Below are 15,000 nucleotides of genomic sequence, written 5' to 3' on the forward strand. Positions count from 1 at the left end.
TTCAGCTGTAATTACGGATTCCGTAATTTCGGATAAAAATTCCGGTCGTTTGCATGGGGCCTTAGGGTTTGGGCCTATAACTTCACGCAATCATATCTCAGTAAAGAAGTAAGATGTTATAAAATAGTTTTAACAGTCTTAGTGTACATTAAACGATCTTATCAAATGTTTCTTCTTAATTGTTACATTGTATCCGATTGTCACTAAGGCTTTATAATATTTATTTACAAAATCAATTATCATAGAAAGCGTATATAAGCTCCATTATGTTCATAATGGTGCGGATTTCTTTAGCTTTTTTTCGATATTAGGTATTTAACATATACTTGTATAGAGGGCAAGTTTTATTAATTAACAACTATTTTTATTAACAACTTTTGCATGGCTCACAAAATTAGTTTTATAACTAGTCATGATATAATAGTCCTTCTCTCTTCCAGCATTAGGACTTAAACCTGTAAACCAGTTCTGTCACTTAAAAAGACATCCCCTTTTGAACTTGATTTGTTATTTTCTACATTGGACTATAACGTAGCAAAAATCCAGTGTGACTGCTTTACGTTTCCACTAGAAGAGCTTGTGTTGAGTCTCTGTTTACTCAGTGATTCAAGCAACAATTATGATGAATAGCTAGATTGTAAAGGATCTGCCAGGCACTGCTTCAGGGTTAACTCCCAGAATTAATCAGTCAACACCTGAGTGTACATCCCTGAGACAGACACCAGCTTCCTCCACTCAGGCTGGCAGGCTTAGGAGTGGGAGAGCCTATCGCAACCTGGCCAGACTCAGCTAGCTCCCGCCCTCGGTCTATTTAAGCCTGCTCTTCCTGTCCATCTGTGCTTGTGAATTCTTTCCTTGAGGTTTCCTGGCCCAGCTACAGCTCCTGCTACTTTTTGATCCTGCTCCATACAGACCCTGGCTTACCGACTACTCTTCTGCTTTTCGCTTTGTACCTCGCACTCTCCTGGCTTGACTCGGCTCGTTCACTACTCTGTTGCTCACGGTGTTTCCGCGAGCAACTGCCCATTTCCCTTGCTTGTGTTCCCTTGTTTGTTTGTCGTGTTTGTCATGCACTTACTGAGCGCAGGGACCGCCGCCCAGTTGTACCCCGTCGTCTAGGGCGGGTCGTTGCAAGTAGGCAGGGACAGAGTGGCGGGTAGATTAGGGCTCACTTGTCCGTTTCCCTACCCCCCCCCCACTATTACAAATTCACAAGCCCTATACCTAGTCTACCCTGGTCCCTGACACCATTATGGAACCCCGTGAAACCCTGGCTCAGCAAATGCAGGGTCTCTCCCTACAGGTCCAGGCCCTGGCTCAGAGGGTCAACCAGCCTGATGCTACCTTGGTAGTTCCCCTCACCGCACCCCTTGAACCCCACCTCAAGTTGCCCGACCGGTTCTCAGGTGACCGGAGGGCTTTTCTCTCCTTTCGGGAGAGTTGTAAGCTTTACTTTCGCTTAAAGCCTCACTCCTCAGGTTCTGAGAGCCAGCGGGTGGGTATAATTATGTCCCGGCTCCAGGAAGGGCCCCAAGAGTGGGCCTTCTCCTTGGCTCCTGGCGCCCCTGAACTTTCCTCCGTTGATTGTTTCTTTTCTGCCCTCGGACTTATTTATGACGAGACTGACAGAACTGCCTTTGCCGAGAGTCAGCTGGTGACCTTACGTCAGGGTAAGAGACCTGTTGAGGAGTATTGCTCTGACTTTCGGAAGTGGTGCGTAGCTTCTCGGTGGAATGACCCTGCCTTAAGGTGCCAGTTTAGGTTGGGTCTGTCGAATGCCCTGAAAGACCTGCTAGTTAGCTATCCCTCTTCTGACTCCCTAGACCAGGTTATGGCTTTAGTGGTACGACTTGACCGACGTCTCAGGGAACGACAACGTGAACGTTTATGTGTTTTTTCCTCCGACTCCCCCATGATGCCTCCCGAAGTCCCGTTGCTTCGTTTGTCCCCTAAAGACTCAGAAATACCTATGCAACTCGGGGCCTCCGTGTCCCCTCAACAACGTAGAGAATTCCGCAGGAAGAATGGTCTCTGCTTCTACTGTGGGGATGTCAAGCATCAAGTAAACAACTGTCCCAAGCGTAAGAATGCTGCCAGAGAGCTCCCGCGTCTAAGTGATCATCGGGGAGGTCACTTGGGCGCACAGGTATTTCCCGTAAATATGAAACGTACTAAGATATTGCTTCCCTTTCAGGTCTCGTTTGGTGGTAGGTCTGCTACCGGCAGTGCCTTCGTGGATTCAGGGTCCTCTACTAATATCATGTCTGTGGAATTTGCTATGTCTCTTGCTATGCCTCTGATTGATTTGCCTAAACCTGTTCCGGTAGTGGGTATCGACTCCACTCCTCTTGCTAATGGTTATTTTACACAGCATACCCCTGTTTTTGAACTCCTTGTTGGCTCCATGCATTTGGAGCAGTGCTCTGTACTATTGATGCAGGGATTATCGTACGATTTGGTTCTAGGTCTTCCCTGGTTGCAGTTGCATAATCCCACGTTTGACTGGAATACTGGGGAGCTAACCAAATGGGGTAATGAATGTTGTACGTCATGTTTTTCTGTTAATTCTATTTCTCCCCCTAAGGAGGTGAATACGCTACCCGAGTTTGTTCAGGACTTCGCTGATGTTTTCTCTAAAGAGGCCTCCGAAGTATTACCGCCTCATAGAGAATACGATTGCGCTATCGAATTGGTACCAGGAGCTAAGCTTCCTAAGGGTAGAATATTTAACCTTTCCTGTCCCGAACGTGAAGCCATGAGGGAGTATATCCAGGAATCCCTGGCCAAGGGTTACATTCGTCCCTCTTCTTCTCCGGTAGGTGCTGGCTTCTTCTTCGTAGGGAAGAAGGATGGGGGTCTTAGGCCATGCATTGACTACCGTGGCCTGAATAAGGTCACGGTAAGGAACCAGTATCCCCTTCCTTTGATTCCTGATCTCTTTAATCAGGTTCAGGGGGCCCAATGGTTCTCTAAATTGGATCTACGGGGGGCGTATAACCTTATTCGCATCAAAGAGGGGGATGAGTGGAAGACTGCGTTTAACACGCCCGAAGGCCATTTCGAATACCTCGTCATGCCCTTTGGGTTGTGCAATGCCCCTGCGGTCTTCCAGAACTTCATAAATGAGATTTTGAGAAATTACCTGGGGATATTTCTTGTAGTGTACCTTGATGACATATTGGTGTTTTCCAGGGACTGGTCCTCCCACATAGAGCATGTCAGGAAAGTGCTCCAGGTCCTTCGAGAAAACAAACTGTTTGCCAAAATCGAAAAATGTGTATTTGGGGTACAGGAGATACCATTTTTAGGTCAAATCCTCACTCCTCATGAATTCCGCATGGACCCTGCCAAGGTTCAGGCTGTGGCTGAATGGGTCCAACCTGCCTCCCTGAAAGCGCTACAGTGTTTTTTGGGGTTCGCTAACTATTACAGGAGATTTATTGCTAACTTCTCGGTCGTCGCTAAGCCTCTTACGGACCTCACTCGCAAGGGTGCTGATGTCCTCCATTGGCCCCCTGAGGCCGTCCAGGCTTTTGAGACCCTCAAGAAGTGCTTTATCTCGGCCCCCGTGCTGGTTCAGCCCAACCAAAGGGAGCCATTTATTGTGGAGGTTGACGCGTCCGAGGTGGGAGTGGGGGCCGTCTTGTCCCAGGGTACCAGCTCCCTCACCCATCTCAACCCCTGTGCTTACTTTTCTAGGAAGTTTTCGCCCACGGAGTGTAACTATGATATTGGCAACCGCGAACTTTTAGCCATTAAATGGGCATTTGAAGAGTGGCGCCACTTCCTGGAGGGGGCTAGGCACCAGGTAACGGTCCTTACCGACCACAAGAATCTGGTTTTCCTAGAATCTGCCCGGAGGCTAAACCCGAGACAAGCTCGATGGGCGTTGTTTTTTACCAGATTCAATTTTTTGGTTACCTATAGGGCCGGGTCTAAAAATATTAAGGCGGATGCACTGTCGCGTAGCTTCATGGCCAGCCCTCCTTCGGAGGAAGATCCTGTTTGTATTTTGCCTCCAGGTATAGTCATTTCCTCTATCGAGTCCGATTTAGTCTCTGAAATTGCTGCTGATCAAGGTTCAGCTCCTGGGAACCTTCCTGAGAACAAGCTGTTTGTTCCCCTGCAATTCCGGCTAAGGGTACTTAGGGAAAATCACGACTCCGCACTATCTGGCCATCCAGGCATCCTGGGTACCAAACACCTCATTACCAGAAATTATTGGTGGCCTGGTTTGCCTAAAGACGTTAAGGCCTACGTCGCCGCCTGTGAGGTTTGTGCCAGGTCCAAGACTCCCAGGTCCCGACCAGCGGGCTTACTGCGTTCGTTGCCCATTCCCCAGAGACCTTGGACACATATCTCCATGGATTTTATCACCGATTTGCCTCCATCCCAAGGCAAGTCGGTGGTGTGGGTGGTGGTAGACCGCTTCAGTAAAATGTGCCACTTTGTGCCCCTCAAGAAACTACCCAACGCCAAGACGTTGGCTACCTTGTTTATCAAACACATCCTGCGTCTCCATGGGGTCCCCGTCAATATTGTTTCTGACAGAGGGGTACAATTTGTTTCATTGTTTTGGAGAGCCTTCTGTAATAAGTTGGGGATTGATCTGTCCTTCTCCTCTGCCTTCCATCCTGAAACCAATGGCCAAACGGAGAGGACTAATCAGTCTCTAGAACAATACTTAAGATGTTTTGTCTCTGACTGTCAATTTGATTGGGTTTCTTTCATTCCCCTCGCCGAATTTTCCCTTAATAACCGGGTCAGTAACTCGTCAGGGGTCTCTCCCTTTTTCTGTAATTTTGGGTTTAATCCACGGTTCTCCTCCGTTTCACCTGGTTGTTCCAACAATCCCGAGGTGGAGGTCGTTCATCGGGATCTGTGCACAGTCTGGGCCCAGGTTCAGAAGAACCTAGAGGCGTCCCAGAGCATACAGAAGGCTCAGGCCGATAGAAGACGTTCTGCTAACCCCCTGTTTGTGGTCGGGGATCTGGTGTGGTTGTCATCCAGGAACTTGCGTCTCAAGGTTCCGTCCAAAAAGTTTGCTCCCCGGTTTATTGGGCCGTATAAGGTCATTGAGGTCCTCAGTCCTGTCTCTTTCCGGCTGGAGTTACCCCCGTCTTTTCGTATACACAACGTGTTTCATGCCTCCCTCCTGAAACGCTGCTCCCCGTCCTTGGCCCCCTCGAGGAAACCTCCTGTTCCCGTCCTCACCCCTGAGGGGGTGGAATTTGAGGTGGCCAGGATCGTGGACAGCAAGATGGTCCAAGGCTCCCTCCAGTACCTGGTCCATTGGAGAGGATACGGGCCCGAGGAGAGGACTTGGGTACCCGCCCGGGATGTTCACGCTGGGGTATTGGTCAGGAGGTTCCACCTGCGTTTCCCCAGTAAGCCAGGTCCACTTAGAAAGGGTCCGGTGGCCCCTCATAAAAGGGGGGGTACTGTAAAGGATCTGCCAGGCACTGCTTCAGGGTTAACTCCCAGAATTAATCAGTCAACACCTGAGTGTACATCCCTGAGACAGACACCAGCTTCCTCCACTCAGGCTGGCAGGCTTAGGAGTGGGAGAGCCTATCGCAACCTGGCCAGACTCAGCTAGCTCCCGCCCTCGGTCTATTTAAGCCTGCTCTTCCTGTCCATCTGTGCTTGTGAATTCTTTCCTTGAGGTTTCCTGGCCCAGCTACAGCTCCTGCTACTTTTTGATCCTGCTCCATACAGACCCTGGCTTACCGACTACTCTTCTGCTTTTCGCTTTGTACCTCGCACTCTCCTGGCTTGACTCGGCTCGTTCACTACTCTGTTGCTCACGGTGTTTCCGCGAGCAACTGCCCATTTCCCTTGCTTGTGTTCCCTTGTTTGTTTGTCGTGTTTGTCATGCACTTACTGAGCGCAGGGACCGCCGCCCAGTTGTACCCCGTCGTCTAGGGCGGGTCGTTGCAAGTAGGCAGGGACAGAGTGGCGGGTAGATTAGGGCTCACTTGTCCGTTTCCCTACCCCCCCCCCACTATTACATAGATCCTGGCTAAATGACATAGACAATTTATTTCGTTACCTTCTCATTGCACCACAATTAAGACTGAAGTTGCATATTTAAAATAGATATCCCTATTTAATTGTGCAATAAAATCTATATGAAACAGCTGACTAACATATGGATCTGCTTATAGCGAACCTGTACAACAGAGAAGATATAGATGATGATGAGTGCAATCTGTCCTCTGTTCTTTTGGAAAAACTGGAGCAGATGATTGAACTACTGACTCAGTACATCGATGCTGAAACATTTTTGGATACAGAGAGGAGGTGAGTCATACAAATTTGAAGCTATAAAGAATCACTTTACAAAGGCATCTTGATATATTTTTGTGATCTGTTTTTGATTTCTTCAGTAAATTTAATTACAAATGAAACTCGAGTATTGAATATAGGTAATTTGTAGTAGAGATTATAGGAAAATAGAACGTTTTCTCCAGCTCACCAATCTTGGCGTTCCGATCCCAGAATATGCGCACGGTCCTCGAGGAGGCACTCGGTTAGATCATGATAGAGAGGATGGAAAGTATAGATCCAGCGCTGGATCAATATTTTTCCTCCTCTCTATCATAGTACTGTAGAGATTATAATCTGCACTTTTATTTATGTTCACATTTTAAGGTGAAATAAAATTGTGATAATGTTGTGTGCAGTGCATTTGCAGTACTAACCCACATACTGTAAGTTATATATGGAATATTATATAATAAAGTAAATATTAAGTAAAAACTGGTGTTAGACATTGCAACTGGCAACTTTTTGGATCTTGTATTGTGATGGAATTATTGCCTGGCTACTAGGTTGTATTGACTTCAGAAAATAATATTCCATGGAGATATATTTTAGCCAGGGACTAACCAATTGAAATGGAAACTTTAATAGTGGCAGTTCTAACTTTTCACTCCTATGTATCTTATCTGATGAAAAAAATATATTTAGTATGTGGCTGTATAGGAAAATAAATGAATTGCTTTACAGCAAAATTTCTACACATAGGAGCTAATATTTTTTTCTTCTAGGAAATTATCTAAGCCTTTTTTTTTATGGCTTTAAAAAAGGCTTAGATAATTTCCTAGAAGAAAAAAATATTATCTCCTATGTGTAGAAATTTTTTACTTCCCCTTTCCCATCCCTTGGTTGAACTTGATGGACATATGTCTTTTTTCAACCATACAAACTATGTAACAGAACAATTCTCTGTCCAGTGTGTAAATCTCATGGCAAAAAGAAAGCATGTATTTTTGTTCGTTATTTGCAGTTTAAATTGAACTATCAGGAGTTTTGAGGCCTCAAAACTGCTGACAGTACGATATAGGGGATGTGGTGGTTTTTTTTACGATACCTTTTGTCTTGGTCATGCAATTTGCATTACAAAGAAATCGATGGCTCATGATGTGCAATTGCTCCTTAACTCTCCTCAGCGAGCGCTGCCAGCCCCTTCCCTCTGCTCTAAATGACGGCTCTAGAAGTCTTCTAATTGGATGCTAGAGCCGCCACTCAGAGCAGAGAGTGGCAACTGCAACTGTGGCACCAGGGAAATTATACATAGTTTTCTATGGAACTTGCATGACCTAGACAAAGGGTATCGATACAGTGCCCTCCCGCTCCCGTATATCTCGCTGTCAGCAGTTTTGGGGCCTCAAATTGCTGACCAATTCCCTTTGACTAAATGCAGGTATTTAAGTATTTATTTACTTTTTTTTTTTATACTTATACTTTTGTAGGGATCGCGACCCCTTTGAAGAAGGTTACTCAGAATTCCTAGTCATGAACCAACAAGCAGAAAAGTACATTTCTGTGTACATACAAGCTTTGTTCCTCAGTCGAATGCCTTGCAAGGATGCCCTTTCTATTATTCAAAGGTAACAACATATTTTACAAGCAAAATAACTCGCCTTTGACTCAGTTGAGTGGAGGTATTTATGGCTGCTCCTTTCCAGGTTAAATTTTGGTCCAAGGTTTCTGGCTCTGGTTCGTCTCCTATATGAGGGACCTTCTGCTAGGGTGATAACGAATCTGGATGTGTCTGACTCCTTTTTATTGGGATGCGATACCCGTCAGGGATGCCCACTCTCCCCGCAGTTATTTGCCCTTGCCATAGAACCCCTGGTAGTGGCTATTCGCCAATCCTCTGACATTTGTGGCATTACTAGAGGCCGCATAACGGAGAAAATATCTCTGTATGCAGATGACACTTTGGTGTATTTGGCGGATGATGGTCCTTCCTTGGTTTCCCATTTTGAGCTCATTGATACATTCGGCAGCTTTTCTGGTTTAACAGTGAATTGGGCCAAATCCGTTATGTTTCCACTTACTCCTGGTTATTGCTCCCACCAGAGCCTCCCTGTACCATTGCAGATAGTTTCCCAGTTTACATATTTAGGGATCAAGATCTCCCTTAGTATAGCAAGAAATGGGGAGCTGAATCTTGACCCTTTGGTGGTAACCACTGAGAGACAGTTGAGCGCCTGGAGGAACCTTCCGTTGTCACTGCATGGACGGATTCATTTATTTAAGATGATATACTTACCTAAATTTTTGTATCTATTTCGTGCCTGTCCTGTTGTGTTGCGGAAGAAATTCTTCCAACAGCTTGATGGTATACTGTCATTGTTTTATTGGCAGGGTGGTGCTCCTCAGTTCAGCCTTAGTCTGTTGCAGGCCCCTAAACAATGGGGGGGAATGGCGGCACCAAATCTTAAATTCTACTATTTCGCTTCTCAACTGGTGATTGCACGTTGGTGGATAGATATAGATCTGAGTAATGCAGCCACTGCACTGGCAGCTGCACTTATGACTTCCTATGAAAGTCTGACTAACTTGCTATATAAATTTAAATCCCTGGGTTGCGTACCTTTGCCGCTTCGGCCGGTGGCTGTGGCTTGGAGGACTGCACACCCTCTGTTGCAGGTTAATACGGTCCCCTCATACTCACCTCGGACTCCACTATGGAATAATCCTTGGTTGCCTCATCTTGAATCGCTGCCGGGAGCGGGGATGTGGTCGGGGCCAGGGGTCAAATTCCTGAGTCAGGTATTCAATGTGGAGTCTGGCTTTGTATCCTTCTCCAAACTTTTGGATAGATTAACATTTCAGAGAAAGTTTTTTTTTCACTATCTGCAGCTACGGCATGCCTGGTGTGCCCAATTTGGCTCTATGTCACCTCAGGTGGGTTTCTGTAGGCTAGAAGACCTTCTTGGTCCTCCAGATCTCTCAAAGGTCCTCACCCAAGTATATACCTTCCTGACAACCCTGGGTGCTAGACCCTTTGATAAGGCGTATCTGCAATGGAGGGGTGATGTCCCCAACTTGACAAAAGAGGACTGGCGGGATGTGGAATCCTCTTTTTTTGATTTGGTGGTCAGTGCACGGGACTTTCTCATACAGTCTCGGTTTTTGCATAGGATTTATTACACACCAGTTAGGCTTAAGAGGATGGGAGAATTGGCTTCGGATAGTTGTTTTTGATGCCAATCAGAGGTCGGTACCTTTCTACATTGTGTGTGGATGTGGCCCAGAGTTGTCCCCTTTTGGTCGGAGGTGGTGGAATTTCTTCATACCCATAATGAGTTGCCGCGGCTTCTTACCCCTCAGATGTGCCTCTTGGGCATTATGCATGAAGTTATTCATAATCACTATGATAAGATATTTTTTCGCTTTGTTCTTTTTTGTGCCCGGAAGATTATAATTATGGCTTGGAAGAATACAGACAGTCCGAGTATACTGCACTGGCAGCAACTGGTGAATAAATATATACCTATGTATAGAAAGTTGTACCCTAGCAGAAAATGTCCAGATAAATTCGGGATAATTTGGTCCAGGTGGTTAGAGACTCTTGACACTGCGATTTAATGGTCACTTGAGAATGACGGAGATGTGTGTGTGTGGGGGGGGGGAGGGGGTTCGGAGTACAAGGATGACTGTGAGTGAATGTTAGTTTTGATTCAGTTGGCTTTCGGAGATGGTAAATATGTACATTTTGTTACTGTCATAAAATGCATATGCTCCGAGTTGATATTTCTATATGGTGCTAATGTCTTTCTGAATGTCTTTCATTTTGTATTGTTTGTATATTGGTATGTGTTTTGTACAACAAAAGTTTTGAAAATAAAGCCTTTTAAAAAAAAAGAATAAAGCAGACTCAATAATAACAACACATTCACTGGTAAACATTTTTTTTTACATAGAAAGATACATTAACCCTTTCCCGTCATCTATCTATCTATCTATCTATCTATCTATCTATCTATCTATCTATCTATATATATATATATATATATATATATATATATATACAGTGAAGGAAATAAGTATTTGATACCTTGCTGATTTTGTAAGTTTGCCCACTGTCAAAGACATGAACAGTCTAGAATTTTTAGGCTAGCTTAATTTTACCAGTGAGAGATAGATTATATATAAAAAAAATGAGAAAATCACATTGTCAAAATTATATATATTTATTTGCATTGTGCACAGAGAAATAAGTATTTGATCCCTTTGGCAAACAAGACTTAATACTTGGTGGCAAAACCCTTGTTGGCAAGCACAGCAGTCAGATGTTTTTCGTAGTTGATGATGAGGTTTGCACACATGTTAGATGGAATTTTGGCCCACTCCTCTTTGCAGATCATCTGTAAATCATTAAGATTTTCGAGGCTGTCGCTTGGCAACTCAGATCTTCAGCTCCCTCCATAAGTTTTCGATGGGATTAAGGTCTGGAGACTGGCTAGGCCACTCCATGACCTTAATGTGCTTCTTTTTGAGCCACTCCTTTGTTGCCTTGGCTGTATGTTTCGGGTCATTGTCGTGCTGGAAGACCCAGCCACGAGCCATTATTAATGTCCTGGTGGAGGGAAGGAGGTTGTCACTCAGGATTTGACGGTACATGGCTCCATCCATTCTCCCATTGATGCGGTGAAGTAGTCCTGTGCCCTTAGCAGAGAAACACACTCAAAACATAATGTTTCCACCTCCATGCTTGACAGTGGGGACGGTGTTCTTTGGGTCATAGGCAGCATTTCTCTTCCTCCACACACGGCGAGTTGAGTTAATGCCAAAGAGCTCAATTTTAGTCTCATCTGACCACAGCACCTTCTCCCAATCACTCTCAGAATCATCCAGATGTTCATTTGCAAACTTCAGACGGGCCTGTACATGTGCCTTCTTGAGCAGGGGGACCTTGCGGGCACAGCAGGATTTTAATCCATTACGGCGTAATGTGTTACCAATGGTTTTCTTGGTGACTGTGGTCCCAGCTGCCATGAGATCATTAACAAGTTCCCCCCGTGTAGTTTTCGGCTGAGCTCTCACCTTCCTCAGGATCAAGGATACCCCACGAGGTGAGATTTTGCATGGAGCCCCAGATCGATGTCGATTGACAGTCATTTTGTATGTCTTCCATTTTCTTACTATTGCACCAACAGTTGTCTCCTTCTCACCCAGCATCTTACTTATGGTTTTGTAGCCCATTCCAGCCTTGTGCAGGTCTATGATCTTGTCCCTGACATCCTTAGAAAGCTCTTTGGTCTTGCCCATGTTGTAGAGGTTAGAGTCAGACTGATTAATTGAGTCTGTGGACAGGAGTCTTTTATACAGGTGACCATGTAAGACCGCTGTCTTTAATGCAGGCACCAAGTTGATTTGGAGCGTGTAACTGGTCTGGAGGAGGCTGAACTCTTAATGGTTGGTAGGGGATCAAATACTTATTTCTCTGTGCACAATGCAAATAAATATATATAATTTTGACAATGTGATTTTCTTTTTTTTTTTTTTATATAATCTATCTCTCACTGGTAAAATTAACCTAGCCTAAAAATTCTAGACTGTTCATGTCTTTGACAGTGGGCAAACTTACAAAATCAGCAAGGGATCAAATACTTATTTCCTTCACTGTATATATTTGGTGCTCTAGGTGGACAGCAGGCCATCTGTATTCATCACCCAGGGGGTCATCACGGCCCCCCTGCATTGGTGATCGCTGCGATTGGCCAGTAAACTGACTGGCCAATCACTGCAAACTTTGTTACAAGCCAGTCAATATGCCACAGGGCACAGTAAAATGGTAGCAATTGCTTCTGTCCAGGACAGCACCAGTCATTACCAAGTGGTGAGGGCGAGATGGTAGAGGTTGCACTTTGGTGATCATTGCGATTGGTAGTTCTGTACAGGCCAACCGATCGCATCACCAATTGGTGTTTTAAAATAACATCACGCGTAGAAGTTCTGTGATTCTCTGCGCTATACTACTGGGGCTTGTAGTGCGATCTGACAACTGTGATGGCTGCTGCCTCTGTGATTATCAACAGCAGCATTTCTGAGAAATCAAACGTCAATTTCTTAGGCCTCATGCACACGACCGTAAAAACTCCCGTAATTACGGGCCCATAGACTTCTATTGGCCACGGGTACCTCCCCGTATGTTTACGGTAAGGTGCCCCTGCCGTTGAAAAAGATAGAACATGGCCTATTTCAGGCCGTAATTACGGCACGGGCAGTCCATAGAAGTCTATGGGGCTACAGTAATTACGGGTGGCTATGTGTGTGCACCCGTAATTACGGGAGCGTTGCTAGGCGACGCCAGTAAATAGTCACTGTCCAGGGTGCTGAAAGAGTTAAACGATCGGCAGTAACTGTTTCAGTACCCTGGACAGTGGCTACCAATCACAACATAGATAAAGCCGTAAAAAAAAAAAGACGTTCATACTTACCCAGAACTCCCTGCTTCTTCCTCCAGTCCGGCCTCCTGGGATGACGTTACAGCCCATGTGACCACTGCAGCCAATCACAGGCCAAATCACTGGCTGCAGCGGTCACATGGACTGCCGCGTCATCCAGGGAGGTCAGGCTGGATGTGAAGAGAAGGACTCGTCACCAAGACAACAGCCGGGTAAGTATGAATTTCTTTAACTTTTATTACGGAAAGGGCTGTCCCTTCTCTCTATCCTGCACTGATAGAGAGAAGGGCTGCCGATTAGTGCAGTGCAATTTTGCAGCCAAAAACGTACCTGTAAATACGGGTGGAATACGGGTGACACCGGACCCGTATTTACGGGCACGGGTCCGTAAATATTGGTGCCATGCGGGTCGAATACGTGTGACCAAGGACCCGTATTTACGCCAGTATTTACGGGTGGGCAAAAATACGGTCGTGTGCATGAGGCCTTAGTCATGCAACTTGCATAACCGAGAAAAAAAGTATTTTAAAATGCTCTACCCCTCCCCTATATCACTCTGTCAGCACTTTTGAGGCCTCAAAGCTGCTTGCAGGTTTCCTTTAAGCAGTTATTTTTTTTACTAAAGTTCATACAGTAAATTTTATATAACAGCTTACTAAATTTTTTATCTTTGTCTATTTTTTTTGTTTTCATTTTTTCCCTATTCTTTTATCATTTTTGTTTTTGTTCTATTATTCTTTTAATCTATAATTTTCTCTTCTGTTTATACTATACACGTGTTAAAATACTACATGTCCTCGTGTAAAAAATACAAATATCTCAATCATCCCTATTGTCCAAAAGGCTCTGAGGAGGTATGCAACCTCATTGCCTCTGACACTGATATGGCCAGCGAAGGAAATGGCCAGTGAAGGAAAATAGGAATATATCCCATTCCTATTTGTTTCCTCCTCCTTATCCAGTCATGACGAATCCCTGCAAAGGCGCACAAGGACAACTGCATAGGCAACTTCCCCTATTGATAAGTAATCCCATATGGCCACCCTCACTAACAATTATGAGCCTCAGATTCCTGATTTCATGGACAGCTCAGGAATTACATTTGAGACTGCAGACTTCACAGAAATTAACTTTTTTAAGGTCTCTTTCTTGGAGGATTTTGTATGGGCAAGACTAATTTATGTACTGAGCAGCTTTTTGCCCAAAACCTTGCGTCATCATATGCATTAATGGGGGCTAGTGCTGCATACTTGGTTAGTAAAAAAAAGAACAGAAATTAATCAATAATGCAGTACAGACATTTTGTATAAAACCCCAATTTACAGCATGGCCATGACCCGGCCAAGCTTTGAATCAATTCTGAAATCTTTACATTACAAATATAATGGACAGTTTCCCCCCCAAAAAAACCCACATTTGACCGTCTATTTAAAAACAGGCCAGTCCTCGATCATTTTAGCACTAAGTTTACACAAGCATACACCCCCGAAAAGTACCGTATTTTTGGGACTATAAGATGCACATGACTATAAGACGCACCCAGGTTTTAGACAACAGAAAGTAGGATAGGAAAAAATTTCATATTTTACTACTTTTACTATTACAAAGCAAAAACTACTTAAAAAAAATTATTTGTTCTGTTTCACCACATTCTGAGAGCCAGTTTTTGGTACATACGATTTTTTTTTTATCACAATTTTTTACATTGTCCTTGGGGAAAAATGGGAATTTTTTTTTTTTGTAACTTTTAATCATTTTTGTACTTGTACACTCCTGAAAATTAATTTTTTTACACATTTTATTAGTTCCCCTAGGGGACTTGAACCAGCGATCATTAGATCACTGGTACATTACACTGAAATACATGGATGAGTTACGGAAACAGCGTTTCCGTAACTCGCTGAGCTACGCTGTTTCCATAACTCCCATAGTAGTGAATGGCAGTTACAGAAGCAGCGTACCACACTACGCTGTTTCCGTAACTACTATTCAGTTCTGTGGGAGTTACGGAAACAGCGTAGCTCAGCGAGTTATGCTGTTTCCGTAACTCGACCATGTATGCTGTTTTCTGAGCTACCGAGTTCCGGAAACAGCGTAGCTTGAGCTGCTACGCTATTAACGTAACGCTCATTCTCTTTTCGGACTATAAGAGGCAGTTTTTAGCAAGAATAAATCTTGCTAAAAAGTCCCTGCGTCTTATAGTCGGCAGTCAAGGGATAACTTCTATACCAGCATCCTACTCTTTAAGTGCCTCTCTACCGGAAGTAGTACAGCATGCGGCATACTGTGCGCA

General features: G+C 44.6%; 1 protein-coding gene across 1 annotated transcript in view; it reads left to right on the forward strand.

The window, feature by feature from the left end:
- LOC142759653 (dynein axonemal heavy chain 5-like) overlaps window positions 1-15,000 on the forward strand; it is a 466,211-nt gene that overhangs the window by 70,603 nt on the left and 380,608 nt on the right. Inside the window, 2 exon segments of the mRNA XM_075862058.1 lie at window positions 6,168-6,303; window positions 7,758-7,895. Coding sequence (XP_075718173.1) covers window positions 6,168-6,303; window positions 7,758-7,895 — 274 coding nt within the window.

Source organism: Rhinoderma darwinii, chromosome 4 (assembly GCF_050947455.1).
Source record: "Rhinoderma darwinii isolate aRhiDar2 chromosome 4, aRhiDar2.hap1, whole genome shotgun sequence".
Classification (NCBI taxonomy): Eukaryota; Metazoa; Chordata; class Amphibia; order Anura; family Rhinodermatidae; genus Rhinoderma; species Rhinoderma darwinii.